Below are 23,172 nucleotides of genomic sequence, written 5' to 3' on the forward strand. Positions count from 1 at the left end.
ACAGTGTAGCGCAGTGCAGTGCAGGGCATCAGGATCCTTTTCCTTTTTTTTTACTCCACTTTTACTTCTTGACAGCATTGCAGACCAGTGGGGAGAGACACAGCACAGAGGTAAGGTTTCACAGATCAATGCCTCGCTTGTAATGTTAGTGTGACGCTGTTAAATGTGACAACCTCAAAAACAGTCTGCATGAAAGAAACATCTAACTTAGATAGAGGGACTCAGTAAAAGTTCATAGCTGTTGCCCCATAATATAGGTTCAGGAGATATTCATACTCTACATTTATTTGTGCGTTATTGTGTTGAAGCCTGATACTAAACATTTTTAATAAATTCAATACTTGGTAACACTTTATTTTACCCTACCCTTGATACATTGTACCTAACTAAATGTAGTACAATGTAATGTGCTTTGTAACAATGTGTAATAAGTTGTACCTATGGGTTAGATACACAATGAAATAATTTGTATTTGTAGTTTGTAGGTACATAATGTAATAAGACATAATTGTAACTCTAACCCTAACCTTAAGCCCTAACCCTAAGGCTCTCGTGTCCTATTAAATTATGTACTTACAAAGTATTAATACAAGTTATACAAGTTATTACAGATTGTTACAGAACACATTACATTGTGCTAAATTAAGTTTAGCACAAGCTATCAAGGTAGAGTAAAATAAAGTTATACCATTTTTTTAATCTAACTTTTAATCAAAACTTAAGAAAATAGTCATTATTAATGTATTACTGTTCAGTGCTGGGTTTTTTTCTGTTTGTTTCGTTACAACATAATCTATAATGTGTTGTGCGGACCTATGTTTTGTCGCATGCGGTTTTGTTTCTTCAGAAAGTTGACCCCTTTCACTCTTTTCTTGGATTCAAGTCTCACTCACTCATCTATTGGCTTTAAGATGCAGATGTACTGCTGACTGAGGGGACGCCGGTGGTCTCTCTGCGGTGTTGATACATCCTTTTGTGCAACAGCTGTTTAGTTCATTCACTCTTCTTTGCAATGAATGGACTACACCACATTGTTGTGGTCTGTTTGGGGTTTTGTCCTTAGGATGCGCTGGTTTCTGTCTGTATGTGTTGACCAGTTTGCAATCAAGTGTGATTCTACGCTGCCCAAAGACCAGATGGAGCTTCTCATATTCCCCAGAAACATTGCCAATAGCAACGCCAGGCGGAATAACTTTGGCATTTTCACAAGTTGAATGTAGATTATGGGGTAGAAATATGTGGAGCCATTTTTTACAAGTGAAACCCCTCATTATGTCAGCTGCATGCAGAAACCCAGGCCTGCAGCCAGAAATATTCAGTTGAGCTCACATGAAAACCCCTGTAGAACTGAGAGCTTTCACAGACATGTTTATTAGGACTGATACAAAGATCAAGCTCGGGCTAAGTGCACATCCAGACCATGCATCTGTTCTATCAGTCGAAGTATGCCAGTATTTTAAAGTCATGGATACTGGAAATATCTGTTTGTTTCTCCAACCACACTATAGGCATCTTCCAGAGCCCAGTATTATATATATAACTTATTATATAACTCCCTCAGATGGATGGACAGGAGGCCGTGTGTCTGCCAAAGCTGTCCCGAGTCGCTGTGTGCGGAGGGACCCATGGGAACGAACTGTCCGGAGTCTATTTGGTCAAAGAGCTGATGAAGGGCAGAAAGGAGGAAGATAATGAAAGTGGCAGTCAGCCCGTCCTGGTGCTGTCCAACCCTCGAGCCACGCAGAGGTGCCTTCGATACACAGAGGTAGACCTGAACCGCTGCTTCTCACGGGACTCCCTGAAGTAAGATTTGACTCTGAAAATGACCCAACTTGCAGCAAAAACAAAGCAGACAAATTGGTGTCCTGCATTCAAGTGGTAATAAACGTCAGTAGAACTTTGTTGTAATCAGTGGAAACAGTAGAGGATGCAGTATATGTGTTGTAGTTCTTTCTCCCCCTCTGGTCCTAATACACTGCCTTTTCTCATGGTTTTATTCCCCCTGCCCCCCAGCTCTCCCGTCTTGGACATCGCCCCATACGAAGTGCTCCGGTCCCGGGAACTCGACGCCCTTCTCGGTCCAAAAGGCAGTCCCTACTCTGTGGACCTCGTGTGTGACCTCCACAACACCACGTCCAACATGGGGCTGTGTCTCATCGCGTACTCAGACTCCGACTGGATTTCCATGCACATTTTTAAACATCTTCAGGCAAGTGAGCAGTGTCTTTTTCGCCTATAGTGATTCATTCATCATTGTACTGAAAAGTGAAAGCTGAAAGGTGGTGTTGAGATGGGCAGAATGTGATGGTCATGCTGTTTTTTTGTCTCCATTACAGCGTTGTATGCCCGATGCGCCAATGCGGTACATTAATTTTGATCTGCCACAGGACGAATCATACTCTCTGGATTCAGTGGGCAAACATGGCTTTGGTATCCATTTTTAATATCCATTTTCAGTCAGTCACACAAACAATATATTTAAAAGCATTACAAACATGTATACATTGCTATATTGGCTGTGAGACAGAACTTATTAAAATGATCAAGAGCTGTATGAGGTTTTACAATTGAAAAATACAAAAGAGAAACAGATTTTGAAAGATGTGCCAAGCAGCTGTGGAAAAAATGTTTTTATATATGACAGCAAAGGTTATCCTTTATGTATTTTCAGCAATGGAGATCGGGCCACAGCCCCACGGCGTTGTGAGGTCGAACATCTACACGGCAATGAAGTGTGGTGTTCAGCACATGCTCGACTGGATCCATTTATTTAACTCCGGTAAAAAAAAAGACACACAGAAACAATCACCAGAAATGTTCAATTTAATGCTGAGTTTTGCCCTTGACATTTTTCTTTTTAGGTAGAGTTTTTGAGGGGGGATTTGTTGATGTTTTCACCTTGGTAAAACACCTAGACTACCCGCGTGACTGTAGCACACATGATATTATCGCAGCCATTCATCCTCAACTGCAGGTAGGAAATAAACATATAAATCAACAATACAAACACCAAACACACACGTACATGAAAGTTTGTTTCCTCTACTGCCATAAACTGGGCAGAGGCAGGTTAGTCACTGACTCTTAAAGGAATAGGCCACCGTTTTTAAATACTGAGATATGTTCTTACCTTTGCTGAGACGAGTTGATGTGTAGCTGTCTGGTCTTTACGCGTGCGCTCAGCCACGTAAACAGAGCACAGACGGCGTTAGCATATAGGCAAGTTTATTTGTAGAGCACAGTTCATACACAAGGCAATTCAAAGTGCTTCACAGTTGCATAAATACAAGAAAGCAAATAGAATCAATAAAAACATCAACATAAAATTAATCAATCACAGTAAAAGGCAAGAGTGCAGATAAAATACCTTCAGTTATATGCACGGGCAAAAAGAACTGTTTTCAGCCTGGATTTGAACATTGTCAGAGTTGAGGCCTGTCTCACATCCTCGTGAAGACTGTTCCAGATTTTAGCTGCATGAAACTGAAACGCAGCCTCACCGTGTTTAGTCCTGACTCTGGGAACCACCAGGAGGCCCCTCCCTGAAGTTCTCAGGGCCCGAGGTGGTTCATACGGCTGTAACATGTCAGAGATGTACTTTGGTGCTAAACCATGAAAAGACTTGTACACAAGCAGAGCTGTTTTAAAGTCTATTCTCTGAGTGACAGGAAGCCAGTGCAGAGACCGGAGCACTGGACTAATATGGTCGTATTTCCTGGTTCTTGTCAGGACTCGAGCAGCAGCGTTCTGGATGTACTGTAGCTGTCTGATAGCTCGTTTAGAGAGGCCAGTGAGTAGGCCGTTACAGTAGTCTAACCTGCTGGAGACAAATGCATGGATAAGTCTCTCTAAGTCAGGTTTTGACGCTATTCCTCTGTGTCAAAATATATAGCCTCTCCTCCTCTCATATATGGATCCAAACGGAGGTGAAGTTAGAAGCAACCAAGCTCGTCCACATTTTCTCTATTTAAATATGGTTACATGAGCCTGTACACAATCCAAGTATAGTTACTGAGGGCACGCTACACATCAACTCGTCTAAGCTAAGGTAGGAACATATATCAGTATTTAAAAAGGGTGGCCTATTCCCTTAAGCATATGTATATGTCACACATTTCTTTTTATTACTTATTAAGTCATTTTATTTTGAAGTATCACTATTGTTATCTGAGTAAGAAAGGTTACTCTTGTTTACATCTGGACACTGTCGTAAAAATGAATACATCAGATGTATTTTGGGCATTGCTGGATTGTCAGTTTCTCTTGTATTGACTTACTCGACAAAGCTGTGTGATTCAATACTGCATAACTACTCTTGTGTGGCTAATGCTGCTTTCACTTTTGCCCTCAAGGACCGGGACTTCTGCCTACTGAACCCGGGGGACCCACTTTTCCAGACATTCTCAGGTGAAACTATGCCTTACAATGGGACTGAGTCGCTATATCCCTTCTTCATTAACGAGTGCGCCTATTACGAAAAGGGCATCGCTCTCTCGCTGTCAAGACTGAGGCGCGTGAAGATCCCCGCCGTGTGTGCGACGTCAGAACGACACGCAGTGATAGTGACTTGACACAAAAGAAAACAATAAACTTTTCTTTTTTTTTCTTTTTTACAAAACGTTTTATTGAAATGAGCGCGTCTCCTTGCATACTTTTGACAACTGGTGTATTCCTGCCCATATATTGATAAAACTTTCACAAAAACATAACTGTACATTTGGATTGTCACACACTGAATATAGTGATGGCTTTAAAGGCTTGGTTAACATGTAAAACAACATCCCATTGACTCGATTAACAACCTCTATCAATCTTTAGATGCAGATTGGCTGACAGACACAATGCTTTCCTTCATAGAAATATAACCATTGGGGTCAAAAATAGAAATCCACTAGAAACAGCTACAGAAATATTTATGGTATATTACAAAATAATTCAAGTGCAAAGGAAGCTTTCAACAATATGGCCATCAAAGTACATTCATAATGAGCTGGCAGGAAGAAAGCACGCCTTCTTTTAACTCCTGCTAAAACTTTAGATCTGTGATTTGAATATCAGACTTGTTTAAAGCCATATTGCGCAACAATGAATGCATAAACAAAATAGACTAGAATGGTGTTTTTATTAGTGAGGAATATTTACTAAGAGTGACCTGCCTTGCAACTGCAGGCTGCCAAACACATGATATGAATGTATTAGGTCCTTTTCCAAACAGCACTGTAGTACATTTGGTATCGCCAACATGTGTGCTCATGACTTGAGTTCGATAAGACTCAGATTACTCCTGCGACATAGCAATACACAACCTGGAATGTTCCGCAGTGTGGCTTTAAATGATGAATAAAAAATGAATAAATAAAAAGTGAACAAAATGTACATAAGGAGCATAAAGAATATTGTACATGAACGAACCAAACACTACACTACTGTCTACTGCAATAAATATGAAAATGATATAAAAGAAAAGTTACAAAATAACAATAAAAACAGACGAAACGAAGTCACGTAACGAGATCACTGCATGCAGATACCAATGACAAAACCAAAACTGCGTCGCTCCAAGTTTACACCCAATGCACCATTTTTCTGAAAGCTCTGTGAAACTGAGGACATCTTGCACAACAAAAGCATTTGTTCTGATATAAATATCTCAAGCAGCCTTTTGAGATAGCCAAAAATAACCCAGGACGCCGGGCGTGTCTGATACTGCTGCCATGAAGCATCGAACACTGCACCAAGGCTTCTGTTTTGATCAGCTTAGCCTCACGACATTTATACAATAGTCTGTTGGGGGGACACATAGTTATTCTAGCATGGCGGTTAAGGTCACTGTCATTATTTTCTTAGCAGGGCTGTAATTTGATTATTGAACTGAGAGACAGTGAAGTAAATTAGAAGGGTAAACTGGGACACTGCTGATGTCTTCAATTGGGGCTTTTGCTGATCGAAACATATGCAATAGCGCACTTATTGTAATTCCACAGATCGAGCTATTCCCTAGCGCTCCACATGCACTTTAATCCATAAGAGGGCACGACGCACAGATTAACCCACATCCCGTCACCGTGACATCATTTTCATACTCCACTCGGCACAGAGGACTGGCTTTATATCAGAGGAACTATGAAGGACAGTCTACGCGACCCGGTAGGCGGTCATGCGGTAGTAGTTTTGGCTGTGGCTCCGCGCAGCCCACACTAAGAGAGCGGCGGACATCATGTGGAGGGGGGAAGAAATGAGGGCCAAATACAGGGACCAGCCTAGGGAACCGTCCACTTTATCAGGGAGCATCGAGACTCTGTGAAGGAGGTCCATTCCAGCCAGATAGCAGCACACTGTGGCGAGAGTGCACAGACCTGCCAAGCACAAGACAGGAAAATGGATCTTCATAGATACAAACGAGTAAATAAAGAAGAATAAAATATATGATTTGCTGAATTACAGACAATTGTACTGTAACTTTTACTGTCATTTTGAAAAGGGAATACGATTAGAATGTTATAGTCATTTAATAAACGACCATATATATAGCTCTCTTAACATGCTGTAACAACAAAACCATTTCAATTGTGAAAGCTTGCAATTGGATATAATATAGAAGTACTCCTTACTAATTTGAGTATCAATCCTTTCAGGTATAGAAAACACGAGTGGATAGACAGATACCTTTTAATTATCTCTATTTTATTATGTAGCAGTCTGAATGTTAGAGGGCATTAAATGGCTATTTATCATACTGGGTCAAGTAAAGTCGTACTATCTCTGTCATAGCCTTGACTGTGGTGCTCAGGCGCCACTCTCTGCCACTGAATGGTTGCTTGCATATCAGTATGACACTCGAGAGGGTATTTATCCCTTTTCTGTGGAAGCATAGACAGACTTGAATGGTAGGACGAGCGCAATGTCTCGAGTTCACGTCTCCGGGTCCCGCACCGATGGTAAATTAACATCTCCTGTGTAACACATCCAGACTGCTGCCTGTTTTTCATCTATCCTCTCGAACACCATTGTTAATTCTCTAATAACACTGATAATAAATATATATATATATATATATATATATATATATATATATATATATATATATATATATATATATATATATATATATATATATATATATATATATATATATTTAATTGATGAACATTCTACTCGAATTACCTTTCAATCATACATTAAAATAAAAAAAAATAAAAAAAAAGAATAAGCACTGAAAAAAAGATAAAAGGAAAACCCTCAATTATTACGACATAACTATTCAGGACTTAAACATCTACAGAACATTCATAAGAGTTGATTCCTTTCATTGTCCAGGCTACAGAATAGTATAGCTTTAGTGTTTTGATGGTTTGCAGGTGCTAAACACCTTATCTTGGCTGCAAGCTGATTACTCACAGTGTTTGTGAGTTCACAAACACAATAATCCATCTTGAACCTTTCCCGCCTGTACCGTTCTAAAACGACCCAAAAATAGTTTGAGCCAAATAGATACTAATTAACAACGCGCCATGACGACAAAAAAACAACAACAAAAAACACAGTGCTACAGCATTCTCTCAAACACTGCTAACATTTTTCAAAACATAATGTACCAAATGTGCGTCCTCTCCTCGAACAATTCACACCGGAGCGATCCCAGACTGATATCAGTGCTAACGTTATTGGTCATATCAATCTGGCTTTTGCCAGGGTTTGCTAAACAGATCTTACCTGCCATTAAGTGAAACACTCCGATGGCCAAGGTTGGGGTGAGGCTTCGGCACAGACAAGCACAGAAGCCAGTGAGCGCTGCCAATACGATCAAACCCAAAGACACCAGAGGCAGCAGGAACTGGCACCTCCACAGATCTACAGAGTAAAACATGTTCAACATGTGTACTGTACATACATGAGGAGTAAAAATAATAACCAGAGACGACATTATGTCAGACTTACATGTACGCAGCAGGTCCTCTCCACTGTTGTGATTGCCTGGCTCTTTGTACTTGGGTAAAAACTGCTGAGAGAGAGTGAAGCTTCGGCACTCCAGCACAAACTTAGTATCTGAAAGAGGTTACATCAAAGACATGTTTGAGTTTCATGACTTATAAAGCAGCCACCGTTATAAACCCTCATCTCTTTTGCAATAGGGTCATCTTTATCCTCACAGTTCACATGGCTGCTGTAGGCTAATATTTTGGGTTGGTCGATTTTACTTATTGGTGCATCAGGACATAAGTTAGGTCTGCCACTTAAAAATCCCCTTATAGCAAACAACAATTACAACTTACATGACAAGGATGAGGATCTGGCTGGTCGGACCAGTGCAAACAAGAAAAAACATTTACAAATATATATATGTAGGTGCACATACAATTGTGTCCTGATGCACACCCCAACCCCAACCCTAACCCTGTTTTATGTGTTGTTGCTAAATGTAGCTGCATGTGTTTTGTTTTCTTTTTGCTCCTGACATTTCCACAGCAACTTACATGGGCCTTTTAGATTGATTTAGTTGTTTGCTGTTTGATATCATGCAGGCTACTTATATAACATTATTGGGTAAATAAATAACCTACAGCAGAAATAGCAGATTACAATCCAATAAATAAAGCAAGATAAAAGGCAAGGAAATCATTGTAGCATTATGCAATTGTGATGAATGGATTTAATGCCATGAAATGTATAATTTTACATTTGATCTGTAATGACAAGCAAAAAAAAGAATAAATCAGTTATCAGATTGAGAATCATTCAGAATTTCAAGAGCAAATGTATTTGACCAAACGATTTGCTTTAAGAGCTGGAGCTTGAAGGCTTGATATGATGCAAACTCAAAGGGTTTTCAGAATGTGAGCTAAGCCCGAAGGCTAGAACTTTTTCTCTCTCTCTATCTTCCCTTCAGCTTCGGTTCATCTATTCACTCAGACTCGCACATCAAACCAGGCCACGTATAGCTTCTAGAATAACCCCCGGCTTTAGCTGATAAGTACCTGGCTCCTTGTACCAGTGAGCGTTGGATGGCACCAAAACACACCGCCACCAGAGGCCCACCGTCCCGTTCAGGCGGAACAGCGTGTCGCAGTATGTTTTCTCGTCAAACTCCCCATCCATGAACTCTTCGTAGAGAGAGCGCAGATCAGAAACATTGGCTTCGCCGCGCACGGTGGGGCTGCTGTACTGGTACCAGTGCTGCGTCCCGATGGCCACGGACAAGTACACAGTGGCCAAGAGGCTAAGCACACTGGCGATGACCAAAGCAGTGGCATAGCGGTTGTCAACCATTGTTTATCGACCCAGTGGCACGTCCAGGGATTAAGGGATCCCGATGCGAAAGAGAAGTCAAATCCCGATGTGTAAAGCCTGCCTTTCAAGCAGCGCGCAGCTTCAATGTCGCTGTATCATGGTCAAAGTCCGAGCGAGCGCGTCCCGGCGTGACAAGTAAAAAGGCTAGAACGGTGAAACGATCGAACAATTTTCATCCCGGAGCTTCCTGTGCGCGCACCGCCTGACAGTCCAGCGCCTCCCGGGACCATCTGTTCGCCTGTCCCACTTCCACAGATGGTGGGTGTTGCGAGCCCGCAACAGTTAGCGCTCAGTCTGTGCGCGCTTCACGAGCCCCTCGCTCTTTGCGCAGGGCAAAGGGACACGAGGCGTTATTTCAAGACCTCTCTGTCAATTTTGGCAAGTGGTCTTTTTTTTTGTTTTTTGTTTTTTACAGTCATTACGCCCTGCTATGTCCAGTACTGGCTGAAACCTTGATCTTTTCGTTTCCGGTTTCGCTGACACATGTCCTATAAATAAATGAACAACCCAACTTACTATGCCCATTTGTAAAACAGAATGCCAGGGGCCATAATGACGTTGTACTTCTAAACAGAAATAGGACAGGCTCTCAACATTTCAGACAGTGGCAACGCAACATAAGGAGTGCCAGCAGACTTGGCACTTATTATGTTGCCATGATGGAATCGGCATCTCTAAGGATATACACATTCTGATATCCCCCTCTGAGATAATACATTTGATAGCCTATATATTGGCATTTAGTAGAATAGGCTACATCTTCAAATAGCCCATCCTTTTATGGATTTTTCACCTGCCTCTTATATAGGCCCTATCCCAAATAGCACAAAGTACTGTAGGCTATGTGTGACATGGATGACACTGATCTGAAATGCTTTGTTTAAGGTGTCACACTCCCTGAACTTCTGTCACATTAAAAATAAAATATTTCTTACCAAATGTAATGCATCGTTTGGTCATGGTAAAAAAAAAAAAAATACAAAAAAACAACAACAAAAAACATCAAGTGGCAACATTCCAACAAATAAAATGAACTTTGGAATCTTTTTTTTTTTTTAAACAGGGGTATCCTATTGTTTTTTTGCAGACACGTGCCCCGCGGCTGCCACCGGAGGTTGCCATATCTGGGGCCTGTCATGTCACATCTTTCGGCAGCCGCGTTGATTATTGGCATTCACTTACCAGATAACTTATAACACCATTACTATGGTCACAGTTTGGGGGGCGATGGCACAGAGTGGTAGCCTCGCTTCCGTCAGTCTACCCCAAGGGGCAGCTGTGGCTACAATAGCTTACCCCCATCGAGTATGACGACATGTGGCGCTTTGAGAAACTTGGGAACACAGGCTTGTAAAGCACAATACAAGTGTAAGCGATTATTATTATTCTTTCAAACCTTTATTTAACCAGGAAAAAAACTCATTATATTATAAGCATTAGTACAAGTTGCATGAAGAACTGAGGAACCTTCAGCTGAAAGTCTGTATGGATTTTTTTTTAGCTCATACCCAGAGCCGGTGCTGGCCTTTCTGGGGCCCTAAGCAAAAATCCACTCGGGGGCCCTACAGTTCGCATCCCATGGTTATTCAACGAAGATCGAATCCATTTACGGACAAAAACAGTTCCACTGTGCAGTAGAGCAGGGCAGAAGTGGAACATACAGACCTCAATTCAGGCCCCGTCCCTCCGTGTGAGAACCACTAACCACTAAGCCACTGTGAGACTGGGATTTAGGACGACTACTAGTCTATTTCCAACTTTTTAAAATGGTAAATGGCAAATGGTCACATTCGCTCATCTCTGGTCCCTGACCCACAGTTTGGGAACCGCTGATTTAAGACTAACTGAAACCTGCACCTAACGGTTATTTCTGTCTGACCACTGAGAATTAGCCTGTGAGTTGCCCAACTCGTGTTAGCCTGCGCACATTCAGAGAACCAGAGTTACTGGAAGTAACTGCGTGCATGAGAACCGTGTGGATTGAACTCATCTGTGAGACAAATAGGCCCGTAACAATGCGATAATTTATCAAGGAAACAACTCCGTAGTTTGACTGAGATGTGGGGCCCTTGTGGCTGCAGGGGCCCTATGCAACTTGCATAGTTTGCCTATAGGAAAAACCGGCTCTGCTCATACCAGCAGTAGCAATTCAACTAAATTGGACGAATTTATTCCAGACGAATGTGGAAAGAATGCTCCTCCCCTTTAGTGATCAAGATCAGCATTAAAATCTGATTACTTTTTGTTTTTTGTTTTTTGATGGTTATAGCTGGATTTGACCCCTGTATTGCCCATACACACATGTGACAGATCAGAAAGAAAACAGATTTTCTACATCACATCAGATAAATAGCCTATCTGATCATGCTGTTCACATGTCACTTCAATGATCTAAGATTGTTGGTCTACATGTAAACATAGCCAGTGTCGATCAGTTTCAGCTGGTGCTGCAAGTGGACCTGAGTGACATATGGTGGTCTCTGGCTCCCTCTTGTGGAAACGTACCATAACTGCAGCGAGTCGAGCACTAAATGAGATAATTCAACCAATTTGTTTAAATAGATTATGTAAAAAATGATCCACCTTGACCTCAAATTTCTGACATGAACTAAACACCGTGACCCCCTATACCCTTATGTTCTACCTCATAGTAATCCAAACTCTTAATGTTTCTACTTTCTCGTTTTCTGTAGAATCTACCTCAACATTAAAGACATAAAGGCCCAATTACTGATTATTTTTTTTTAATAGCCTAACAAACAGTAAAAGAGGAAGCCACAAAATTAAAACGTTAGTTGTGGTCCGAACTTATTCCTAACTTACATACATATTTGTTGGTCCCGATTCTTCACAGGGGCGAGTTTAAAGGCACATTTCACAACTTGCAGCCGTTGCAGGATCAGATTTCTGACCTGACTGTAATTGGGGTTTTCATCAGAAATAAATAGTACTAACTATTAGATTCATTCACCCTATGTTTAGCATTAATATATCAGCTCCACAATCTCACCATACCAAAAATCTGCACATGAACATGATCTTGTGTGTCAGGTAATGTGATAAGATAAGATAAGATAAGATAAGATAAGATAAGATAAGATAAGATAAGATAAGATAAGATAAGATAAGATAAGATAAGATAAGATAAGATAAGATAAGATAAGATAAGATAAGATAAGATAAGATAAGATAAGATAAGATAAGATAAGATAAGATAAGATAGTGTAATAGACTATTCTACAGGAACACTTCAGGTTAGTACTGTGTACACTAGTGTATTTGTATTTACTTACCCCTCTAACTGGATGAGAGTGCGGTAACGTGGCCACACGGTGGCGTTTGGTGCTGGGACATGGGGAAGGGCTCTCCAGTGCATCCCCCTAAAACGCTCCCCGTGCCTCGCGGAACTAATTACATCCCGCTCAATGCGTGTGGGACACGAACACGACAGCACCCCTGACTGACCACCGGCTTGCGACGGTCAGTCTGCCGAACTTCACGTCCACGGCCCGGCCTGGGGCGCTTACCGTATTTATTAACAGCATTAGGGCGAAACGGTGTCGCTCGGTCGACATCCAGCCCGTGTTTGAGCACCTACTGAACAGGGCTGGAGCGCAATGGCAGAGCAGCAGGAGCGCGTACCCGGGGACGAGCCGGAGCAGGCGGGGTCTGGCGCTGGTCGGACGGGCAGCGCGGTGTCTCTCGCCCGGTTACTGCATCGTGAATGTACCCACCTTCTCCAGCTATTTGTAAGTTCCTCACAGTCGTGGTGTTTCATTTGCTACATAATCTCTTAGGAATGTGTAACCGTGCAGCCGCATGTAAAACTAGCAGCTAGCTTCTCCGTCACCTGTGACTCCAGTCACTGAGTTCACTGGTGGATGGTTTCTGGAATGGTGATGCATTGATGCAGAACATTATCACAGACCCCTCCTTCCTGTGTCCATAGGGGACTGTAGTGTTGTTGTGATGTTTTCTATCCAACTGGGCCTTCTTCCATTCAAAGCTTATAGGCTCATGGATACGTCAATAACATGGTCAATACTTTTCACTGGTGTCAAATGAATACAAACGTGTCTACTGGTTTTCTAATGTTAACACACTGATTCTGACTGCTTTTAGAGGGAGAAAGAGTCGTTTTCCAAGGACTTCACCCCTGATGGTGGCCGTATAGTGTCCTTGTCTGCAGACTCCGGGTCCAGCACTGTCGAGCAGGTGCTGCTGCTGCATTCAGCGCTGCGCCAGTGTCTGGGGCTGATTCACTGTGTCATTGCTAAGGAAGAGGAGGAGTGGGGCGAGTTGGAGGGAGACTATGAAAGCATGAGGAAAAATGTGCACCAGCGACTAGAGTACTTACTTCACACGACCAAAGCCTTGATGGAAACTGACAAGACAATCCTGGAAGTCACTCCAGATCACCAGTGCACTGAGGTACAGCAACAATAACACATGCATGCATTGGCCATTACATTTAAGTTAGTGGAAAGAAAAAGAACTACACAAATATACTGGTGAAACACATTTGTTGTTATTTTTCCACTACAAATGTTGCATTAAGCAGCTTTTGCATTGGGAATGCCACATTGCAACACCCACAACAAAGATGATGCAGTTGCATGCCACTCCAACAAACAGTGCTTTCACAGAAAAAGACAAAAGAAGACCGTATGAACAGTGACTCTTTCCGTTTCACCTTGAACAAACAAATGATAAGAGTGATCTGCACTTAAGGCTATTATGACATTTAATTATTTCTTGTGTTTTAATTGCTTCATTTGTTTTCTGTGCGGTGTTTCTTTTATGTAATTGGGTAAATAATAAACATGTGTTATTGACTTTCTTCTGTCTTACACAGGAGGTTGATGGGCTTGCTGGTGTCTTCGCGCTCAAAATGTGGACCTACAGAGTGTTGCTGGAGCTTGTCCACTGGGCCGACCACGCAGCACAGACTCTTCACAAACTCCACTCAGAGGCGGAGGAAGAAAGTGATAATTAACCCACAGCCAGCTTTGCCAGTAATCCAAATGAATGATTTAACTGGGAGATGGATTGTTCAGCACTCGATGTTAGTGAAAATGTACTGCATAACCATCACTTTAAAGTCACACTGCGTAACATTTCACCAAAATCACAAATTCAAGCATTTATTTCATGACAAATATATTTATCATTGAAAAACACCTACAAAATTAACAAACAAAGGTGTATTTGCTGTGAGCTGCTCACCTCACCGTACGTTTACTCAGAACGGGACGCGTCGTCTCCATGGAGATGTTGAAGGCTGCCAAGTGTGAGACTTAAATAGGTTAGGTCCTCATCTAACTCCATTCTTCCACCACAAAAATAGCATTTTCTGTGTCTCGCTGATCATCAGGAGCATGTTTTTATTGCTGGCAACAGTTTAATCTAAAATGTTGCACAGTGTGCCTTTAACAAAGCCTTTCAGCCAGCTTTCCCCAGACATTGGCATTTCCAAAGTAAGTGTGACATGACCTTTGCTTTCCCACAGTAACCAGTTTATGCGTTAAAATGGTTGAATTGAAGTGGACTGAAATGTTATCTTTATATGCAATATACTATTTATTTTATTTATGTTGACTTATTTGTAACTAATACTAACAATCTTATTTTACTTAGAATGTAGCCAAAACATGACTGTTATACTGTGACCGAAGTGCAACCAAGTCTGTACCTATTACTATTTAAATTTTATAGCTTTGAGATGCCAATTTACTAATACTATTTATTCCAATCACTTTCATGTTTGAAATGTAGACTGAATGCCTGTGTTTTTTTGGTTTGGCAGTCTGTTATGATCAAATGTTTGCTGCTGAAGTTTCTCTTGGTAATACTGTATACTTGAATGTGCTGCTACTCTGTTAAGACCAGTGCTTCTCCTTGAAGCTACATTATAGTATTGTATGCATTGTGAACTATTGTAATAGCTGCAGTGACACTTGTTATAATTATTGTAAAGATAATTAGCTAATTACACTGTAGTGATACTAACACACAGAGTGTGTAAATCAGCTGTGACTTCACTCGTTTTGTAACACCTTTGATGTATTTTATTTTTGTTATAGATTATTGAATGGTCATAATAATAAAACCAGCCTTAATAACCACAAAGCTTTTTAGAGCCTTTACTTTAAAAAGTCCTGATCAAATTGTGTTCATACATTGCCTACAATGCCTACATTTATAATTGAATGTTATACCTGAACTAGTCTTGTTATTACTTAGTGTGAGGATCATTTCCTATGAAAACAGTGAGAGGGACTGGCAGATGAGAGCGGCCTCGGCCCAGCAGGATGTGGTGCACATGCGCAGTGCTGCCTACAGGAGCCTGAGAGGTAGGGAAGGGAGTCCTAATGGCGGAGAGTGTGCGCTCGCCTTTTGATTACCGGGAGCCACCGACCCTCGACAGCGACGGAGATGGCAGCAAGCCGCCGCAGCGGGGGTGAGTGCAGCGCGGGGGTTTTTGTGCCACTGCTGCGCTGGTGCACGGGAGGCGCGCGCCTGTTTAGTAAAATTAAAGGGCTCCACGGTGCACGGTTTCACGTAAATTTGAGAAACACACAAGAGAAATTGTTTTCGGACTATTTCCAATTGAGTGCAGTCCTAATGTGCTTTTGTCTCCCCGTAACCTCGTCCAACCACGGCTAATTTACCTTTTATTTTAACAGTGTGATGTTTTGACGGAGCAAAAGTCCTAATGTTAGCCACACGGGCTAATAAGCTAGCCTTTAGCAGCTTTACGTGTAGCAGGCACCCAGCAGCAGTAATCATTCATGTGGCTGTCTGGAAAATCATTCTGACCATGTATTTACTGTGCTTACTCATATATTTTCGGTCCGCACTCCACACAGTTCTCAGCTGCTCACTCCCTCCCCACCCCCTCAGCCTTAGAGGGGCATAACATACAACATGAGGAGGCTCCTCTAAGACTCTGTTTAGAAGCCATACCCAATAAGAACAGGAATGAACAGCCTTTCAGTATGTGTATTATAATTATTATAACAAATATATCTCATACCAGACCAATAAGCTTACTTTTAACTGCAGTAAGTAAGTAAAGGAAGAGGCTTCCACCTTTGTTATTGTATACATGTGCAGCGGATTTACTGGGCTGTGCTGTTTAGGTCACACCAGCCTCTTTTGGAAGTGCCTTCTGCTTTTACTTTTGCATCAACCCAAATGTTGCTCTGTCGGTGTTTCCTCAGCCGTGTGTGTGGAAGAAAGAGGAAGGGGACGCCGGTGAAGGTGTGTGAGCGAGCGTATGTTACTGAAGATGAAGAGGAGGAGAGCATGTCTGAACACAGCTACAGCCCTGGTATGAAGCGTACACACATGCACAATGCCTTATTTACGACTGCTGTGTTTATAAGGGTTCATCGAACACTTACACTGTTCATAATTTACATTCTTGGGTCATGTCAGGGGAGGGCCAGTACCCAGAGGGAGCAGAAGACCGCCTGGCTCCACCTGGAAGTCCATACTACCTCCCTGATCCTTCTCAGCTTTGGTAAGAAAGATCACCAAAATGAACCTGAAATGTGCTCTCGTAAACTTCATTTATGTTTCCTCATTACACTTTGTCTGTGCGATATTAGCGTCCCAGAGCTTGGGGAGGACGGAGGCGCTGGTGTTCGGGGCCCGGTGCTGTTTCACCCTCCTCCAAACTGTCGTATTCGAGAAGTTTACTGCGGGTCACAGGTCCGACTGGTCGTCATAGCAATACGTGACATCGCCAAAGGAGAGGAGATCACAGTGGACTACAGCCTCAGTGACTGGGGTGACAATGCACTGGTGAGCGTACATTAGCAGCAAAATGTCCATGATGATTGTTTTGTTGGATCATTATTCATGTGGAAGAGTGAGATACATGAATGTGGCCCTTGTGAGCGGGTTGGGCCCCTGGATGGGAGACTATATGGGAATACCAGGTGCTTGGGTGAGCGGTGTGTGAGTTTGTGTGTGGTGATCGTAAAGGCTCTTGGCACAGATCAGTAACTTTGCTTCTGTCAGTCTACCCCAAGGAAGCCTCTGGAAAAGGCTGCTTAAGAGAGTAATGCATTATTTACAAATGCATCACTGGGCATTTTGATAGAATTCCTAAGGTTGATAGCCGAGCCCGACAGCCACGTAGTTCACTTGTGCTTAATGGTTACAGCGTACGTTGTCAATTGTAAACGAAATGACATGGTCCCCGTTCAAACGCCATGTGGTGGTAATAATTTTCTCAGAGAGTCCCGTGGCTTTTTTATTTCAGTTTATCACACAGAAGTTCTTACATATATCCGGCTAGTTGATAAAACAGTGTGCAGCATGTATGGCAATAATTAGCGTGAGGGAGAAAAAGGTTGTGAGTTCAATAACTCAAAAACAAAAACTCCTTCTCATATCCAGTTGATTTGCTAGCCAGCCAGTAATACTTGGCCAATCACAGAGCGACTCGTGTGGCGACATGGGAGATGCCAATTTGACTAACTCAACGCAATTGGCAAAAACTGGCTTCACCGACCACTGTCTACGACCGACTGTGCTGTTTATACCTAACACATGCAGCCCGACGTCGGCCAAACCTGCCTGACCATTCCAGACTGGAGATTGTCCCATTGGTGTGAAAATTCCTCTTTGTTACCTAAAGCCCTTTGTATTTCTAATCCCAAATTGGTTGTTCCTAATTCATCCATGAGCTCTATTCACTTGTGTCTCTCCAGGAGGATGAGGGAGGCCCGCACCCGTTGTCCCTTTCTGTGTCGGATTACCTAACCCCATCCTGGTCGCTGTCCCCATCGTCATCCCCACTGACCCACTCGGAGCCCAGCGACTCCGACCACGAGGAGGACGAGGAGGAGGAAGACGACGATGACGACGACGAAGAGGAGGAAATTGAGGACATTCGAGGCAGAATGCTTCGGCGGCGCAAAAAACGCAAGATCCCCGTTTCGGTCAGCTCCAAAAAGAAAAGCACCCCCACCACATCACACAGAGGACCAGGCCGCCCCTGCTCCTCCTCGTTCTCTCACTCTACCACTCCTGCAGTTAGGTCCCAAACACAGTCCCCTCTTGGCACCATAGCGCCCCCAACCACCAATATCAACAATAACATTAATATTAACATTAGCAGCTCGAGTAGCACAGTGCTGAACCACCGGCAACATTGTCCTTACTGTGGTCGAAATTACCGCTCTCTGGCCCGTCACCTGGAGAAGTACCATAGCAACCAGCTGGAAGTCAGGACGGCGATGGAGATGGCTCACCTCCATAATCACTCAAACGGCAGTGTCCCAAACCACCATTCCACAATGTCCACCCCTGCACCCCAGAACCAGAACCACTCCTTCGCAGTCCCCCAGCAGTTAAACACTCCCTCCCTATTCTCCAGAGAAAAGGAGCCACCAGCCGGGCGCTCCGGTCAAGGCGCGGTCTCCTTTTCGCTCTCCCTGCCGCCAGCGGCGCCCAACAAGAAAGGAAATGGTTCACAGACAGCTAGCCTAAAAAACACACCGCCCCCTGCAGTTCAGAGGGTAAAGAGTCCATCTCCGCCGGCACCTCCGCAGAAGAGAGGACGGAAGATGAAGAAGGAGAACAGCGAGAGCCGCCTAAAGCCTGAGGTGGAAGGTTTGGGAAATCAAGACGAGCTCGTCCCGCCGCCCACACCGGAGCCAGACGTTGATCCGCAGGAAGATCTAGACTTGAGTGCTGGAGAAGAGGAAGGACCAGCTGAAAAGAATGGAGAGACCGGGAGGTGTGTTGATTTTTGTCTATTTTTCTGTGTATGTGTTTTTTCGTCTTTTTGTTTATTTTCAGCATTGAAGAGGTTTGTATAGATGAGAATTGAACTAATGCTGGTGCTAACATGTACTTAACTCTATAAACTCTTAGAAGTTGTATTGTAATGTGCATACATTCTTTCATGCTACTAGTTTGCTAGAATAAAATTTTTATCAATTTCCTAATTCAAATCACCTCAACAAATGGTCCGGTTCATGTAATTTTGCCAGATTTTTGTAGAATATCAAAACTATACATTTTTGAAAACTTTATTAAATAAGTAATCAGATAAACAATGTTTCCATTTGCCATGTTATGTAAAAACAAAACAAAAATCCTTTGTCATATGGAGTTACCGTAGCGATGATCAGGACTCCCCATTTACTCTAATGGAAAAATGGTTGTATAATTGTACAATTGTTGCAAGTGACAAGGGCAAATGGAAACATTGTTTTTCTCATTGCTTAGACCAGAAGGTTTCCAAAAACATAGTTTTCATATTCTCCACAAAAATCCCACAACAGTGGAAATGTAAGCATTGTGAACCGGACTAAATTTTTAAATCTTTACTTAAGCTTTGTTGCTTCAAAGGGACACCTGCTGCTTTCTTTCCTGCATAAATGAACCTTTTACTCATTCATAGCAGAGAAGAGACTGACAATAAGAGGAGAGATGAGTCTGTGTTGGAGAATAGAATTGCATTTAACAGAAAAGATCACTATTCCATTGTTTTTCATTTTCCATCACATCCCCCAGTCCGAGCTCAGCGTTGTCCAAAGCAATCTGTCTGAATTATTTTGATGAACACAGTATTAATCATTAAAGGCTACTGTCCTATGAAATGGCTCTCGTTGGTCATTTTGGATTCTCTTTCCTTCTAGCTCCCCCAGACAGCACGGGCCTCCGCTCCTGTCCTCCCTCTCCTGTTTGGTCCGGTACCTCCGTCAGCAGCAGCACACGTCCTTCCTGTCCCTCACCCGCTCCCCGCACTCGGCCGAAGCCTGGCGCCTCCTGTGCCACTCCAGCCTGTCTCTGCTCATCCTCTACAACCGCCATCGAGAATGCGAAGTCGCCAAGCTCACCATCCAGGACTACCACAACCGGTCTCTGCCCCAAGCGAACCCCTCCGCCCCCAGCCCCGCCTCAGGTATGGAGTCTCTGCTTTCCCCCTTCGAGCGCCACGTCTTGTGCCACCTGCCGCGCGCCAGTGTCCTGGGTAAAAGGGGGCGAGTGCAGCCGCTCATCCTGCCCTCGCACTTCGAGCCCTCCATAGACCTGCTCCTCCAAACCAGTCCAAACGTCGGCGTCGATCCGGAGAGCCCCTTCGTCTTCTCGCGACCCTACCACTCCCCGGCCACGCCGCTGAGGGGGACTGATCTTCTGAGGAACTTGGCGCGAGCGAGTGGGGCGAAGAACCCCGGGCCACTGACGGCGACGCGAGCGCGGCGCCAGGTAGCCATCCTCACTCAGCTGCTGCTATTGGACGACGGGGAGGGGCAAGCGGCGGCAACGAAGCGTCTGGAAGATTTTCTGGACCGGGAATACCATGTGACGCAGAACTGCTCCGGTATTATCCAGGATCATGCGCTCATGGGCCGCGTGGGTCGAGTCGTGCTTTACGGAGAGAGGCAAGGGGTGCTGTTCCGAGGAATGAGCCTGCAGCAGATCTGCTTGGAATTGGACGGTAAGGAGCTGAAAGCATTGTTGTTGAGCTGAGATTTTTTGCTTATGCCTTGATATTGTTTGTTTATGGTTAACATGTGACATGTGACTTAATGATGTGGAGGCCCATCTACATTTCACTGTAGAATGCATTAATTTAATTGTTTGTTGCCTCTTTGTGCCCAGCAGATGCCACTGGTTGGTTTTTAGAAGTAAAATCAATCTTTCTATAGGTTTGCCTGTTTCTAAAATGAGCAGAATTAAAATGGACTGAATTGGATTTGTTTTTGTGAAATCACATTTAGATGATTGAACATTGCTTGATCCTTTTGTATTGTTGTGATACAGTGTTTGTGTTTTTTGTACAGTGATGTCGGGCAATTCAGCAGAATCCTTTTCTGAAGAATCTGAGGCGGAGCCGGTGAAGGAGGAGGTGAAAGTGAAAGTGGAGGTCCCTGTAAAGAAAAAGGGCAAAGGACGACCTCCGGGAAAGAAGAAACCACCAGCAGCACGTAAAGCAGCTGCTCCTAAATCCAGTGACCCAAAAAAGAAGGCGACTCCGCAAAAATCAGGTATCAGTCTTGGCAGGGATTGGGATTATGCTGTAGGAGGATTCAGATCATTTTTATAGATGCGCAAAATGACATGTAGACAGCCTTAAAGCTCAAATTTCATATGTCAAAGCCATTAGCAACGGAGGTGGAATAAGCCAACATCAGCAAAACATGAAAACATGCAATAGAAGAATTTTGTCATAAAAAGGTAAAATCCTCTGTAAATGAAGTAAAATTAGAATTGACTGAAATATTGACATTTTGTCAAAAACATGTAATCTGAGCTCATAGGAAAGCCAGTATATCACTTACGTCCTTTTGGCACTAACATGATTTGTTTTGTGACTCGATATATTGTCCTACATAACTGTGTACTTCATGATTATTTTTGCGAAAAGTCTCACTTAGGCCCTGTAAAGTCTCCCTACTTGAACATAATGAACATACTCTCCTTGCAGGAAAGCGAGGCGTGTTGAAGCGTCCCTGGTCAGAAGCGGAGCGTTTAGCAGTAGAGACTCATTTAAAGAAGAACATTCTTGAGCTTCGGGTCCCAGCCAAAGCCGACTGTGAGCGCTGCCTCCAGCTGTGCCCGATGCTTGTAGGGAACCACCGAGACTGGAGGGCCATAAAGTTCTATGTCCACAACAGAATCCAGCTCCTAAAGAAGCAGGACCGGAGGCTGAGTGCAGCAGCAGCAGCAGCGGTGGCGGCAGCAGCAGCTGCAGTCTCATAGAGTCTCCTAGAGTCTCATAGGGCGCACAGAATCAATGTACAAACCACCAGCTGTCACAAGATTTAAAAAAGCCCTTTTCATTAGGGTCTTGATCATTTTGTGGTATAACATCGTTGCCTGAAATCGGGTTGACCTCTCTTTCGACAAAGGGGATTTTTGTATTTAAAGATGTGGTGATGGGTGAAACTTCATAACGTTCACTCGTACACAAGCTGTGAATGTTTTATTATTGTTTGTAATTTCTACTTTACATAACAGACTGATGGGTAAAACTATGTGAGTTTTAGACCTTACAGCTCAATGACGGCAGATGGGTCTAGATTTAGCTTCTGTTTAAAGCTAATGACCAAACATGAATGTGCAAAGTTGTGGAGGGCCAGTCTTATGGAAATACTGGCCCCACATGTTCTGGGACTGATATACTCTGTGTGTTTGTATAGTTTGTGTCATATCGAGTAGCATTGTGCCCTGAGTGTTAAAGTATTCTTGGACCATAATTCGCGTGTGAAGTGGTTCGTGTATCTATACCTTTATCATAACTGTATTAAGGCACGTCTACTTGAATTTATTGTATATCATTTTCTATTCTTTTGTCTATTTAGATAAACCTATGGTCTTATTCGCAATGTAAATATATGAAAGGTTATAGAGTCAGTATTGTGTAATGATGTACATAATGTAAATACTGCTTATTAAAGTGTATGACTTTTTTTTCTGTTTTCCAAAACTGGACTGTAAAGAGTGACTTTTCCAAACCACAAATTGCCAACAATTATGGAGGCACACTTACACAAACCTTTTTTTAATAGGCAGTACATTACATCAGTACAGTATTCAGGGGTGCAAAATAGTCCATTGGAACGGAACTCTAAAATGTCCCATCACTATGTTCTTTGAAGAGACGAATCTCTCTTTAAAACCCCTTTGTATCTGAAGTTTTGTTCTGGATCTTAAGTCGGATCCAGCAGTAGCTCATTTAGGTCATTTGTGCTGCCTTTGTTTCAAATGTGGTTTAAATACTGTCTCTTTGGTTCCAGGCGACATATAAAGGTGGAGCCTTGATCAATAAAGCTAACTATACATATTTGGATTTCGTTGTTGGTTTGAAGTCTAATTTGTTTGAAAATGAAGCATGCTCCGGCTTTAAACTGATCA

At 42.9% G+C, this 23,172-nt stretch overlaps 4 protein-coding genes across 4 annotated transcripts; 3 read left to right on the forward strand and 1 right to left on the reverse strand.

Moving 5' to 3' along the window:
- Positions 1 to 46: 46 nt before the first annotated feature.
- LOC306980362 (N-acyl-aromatic-L-amino acid amidohydrolase (carboxylate-forming) B-like) lies at positions 47 to 5,372 on the forward strand. Its single transcript, XM_079579713.1, has 7 exons — positions 47 to 110; positions 1,562 to 1,803; positions 2,014 to 2,209; positions 2,337 to 2,430; positions 2,672 to 2,779; positions 2,862 to 2,974; positions 4,353 to 5,372. Exons 2-7 carry the CDS (start codon positions 1,562 to 1,564, stop codon positions 4,569 to 4,571), a joined length of 972 nt encoding a protein of 323 aa, XP_079435839.1. The 5' UTR covers positions 47 to 110; the 3' UTR covers positions 4,572 to 5,372.
- A 140-nt stretch (positions 5,373 to 5,512) lies between these two features.
- LOC306980360 (claudin domain-containing protein 1-like) lies at positions 5,513 to 9,722 on the reverse strand. Its single transcript, XM_079579711.1, has 4 exons — positions 8,976 to 9,722; positions 7,939 to 8,046; positions 7,714 to 7,851; positions 5,513 to 6,356 (listed from the first exon to the last, which is right to left on the reverse strand). Exons 1-4 carry the CDS (start codon positions 9,265 to 9,267, stop codon positions 6,136 to 6,138), a joined length of 759 nt encoding a protein of 252 aa, XP_079435837.1. The 5' UTR covers positions 9,268 to 9,722; the 3' UTR covers positions 5,513 to 6,135.
- A 2,862-nt stretch (positions 9,723 to 12,584) lies between these two features.
- On the forward strand, positions 12,585 to 14,465 carry LOC306980361 (uncharacterized protein). The gene is made up of 3 exons (XM_079579712.1): positions 12,585 to 13,037; positions 13,411 to 13,719; positions 14,144 to 14,465. Exons 1-3 carry the CDS (start codon positions 12,906 to 12,908, stop codon positions 14,282 to 14,284), a joined length of 582 nt encoding a protein of 193 aa, XP_079435838.1. The 5' UTR covers positions 12,585 to 12,905; the 3' UTR covers positions 14,285 to 14,465.
- A 1,144-nt stretch (positions 14,466 to 15,609) lies between these two features.
- On the forward strand, positions 15,610 to 23,080 carry LOC306980382 (uncharacterized protein). The gene is made up of 8 exons (XM_079579734.1): positions 15,610 to 15,748; positions 16,512 to 16,621; positions 16,729 to 16,813; positions 16,902 to 17,097; positions 18,012 to 19,042; positions 19,950 to 20,752; positions 21,099 to 21,302; positions 21,743 to 23,080. Exons 1-8 carry the CDS (start codon positions 15,660 to 15,662, stop codon positions 22,015 to 22,017), a joined length of 2,793 nt encoding a protein of 930 aa, XP_079435860.1. The 5' UTR covers positions 15,610 to 15,659; the 3' UTR covers positions 22,018 to 23,080.
- Positions 23,081 to 23,172: the final 92 nt, after the last annotated feature.

Source organism: Gobius niger (assembly GCF_951799975.1).
Source record: "Gobius niger genome assembly, chromosome: 21".
Taxonomy (NCBI): Eukaryota; Metazoa; Chordata; class Actinopteri; order Gobiiformes; family Gobiidae; genus Gobius; species Gobius niger.

Coding starts and splice junctions, on each gene's coding strand:
- LOC306980362 (XM_079579713.1), top strand. CDS start 1,562: ATGGATGGACAGGAGGCCGTGTGTCTGCCAAAGCTGTCCCGAGTCGCT. Junction 1,804..2,013: donor TTCTCACGGGACTCCCTGAA/GTAAGATTTGAC, acceptor CCTGCCCCCCAG/CTCTCCCGTCTTGGACATCG. Junction 2,210..2,336: donor ACATTTTTAAACATCTTCAG/GCAAGTGAGCAG, acceptor TCTCCATTACAG/CGTTGTATGCCCGATGCGCC.
- LOC306980360 (XM_079579711.1), bottom strand. CDS start 9,267: ATGGTTGACAACCGCTATGCCACTGCTTTGGTCATCGCCAGTGTGCTT. Junction 8,047..8,975: donor TCACTGGTACAAGGAGCCAG/GTACTTATCAGC, acceptor AACCTCTTTCAG/ATACTAAGTTTGTGCTGGAG. Junction 6,357..7,713: donor AGTGTTTCACTTAATGGCAG/GTAAGATCTGTT, acceptor TGTGCTTGGCAG/GTCTGTGCACTCTCGCCACA.
- LOC306980361 (XM_079579712.1), top strand. CDS start 12,906: ATGGCAGAGCAGCAGGAGCGCGTACCCGGGGACGAGCCGGAGCAGGCG. Junction 13,038..13,410: donor CCCACCTTCTCCAGCTATTT/GTAAGTTCCTCA, acceptor GACTGCTTTTAG/AGGGAGAAAGAGTCGTTTTC. Junction 13,720..14,143: donor CAGATCACCAGTGCACTGAG/GTACAGCAACAA, acceptor TGTCTTACACAG/GAGGTTGATGGGCTTGCTGG.
- LOC306980382 (XM_079579734.1), top strand. CDS start 15,660: ATGGCGGAGAGTGTGCGCTCGCCTTTTGATTACCGGGAGCCACCGACC. Junction 19,043..19,949: donor AAGAATGGAGAGACCGGGAG/GTGTGTTGATTT, acceptor CTTTCCTTCTAG/CTCCCCCAGACAGCACGGGC. Junction 21,303..21,742: donor GGCGACTCCGCAAAAATCAG/GTATCAGTCTTG, acceptor CTCTCCTTGCAG/GAAAGCGAGGCGTGTTGAAG.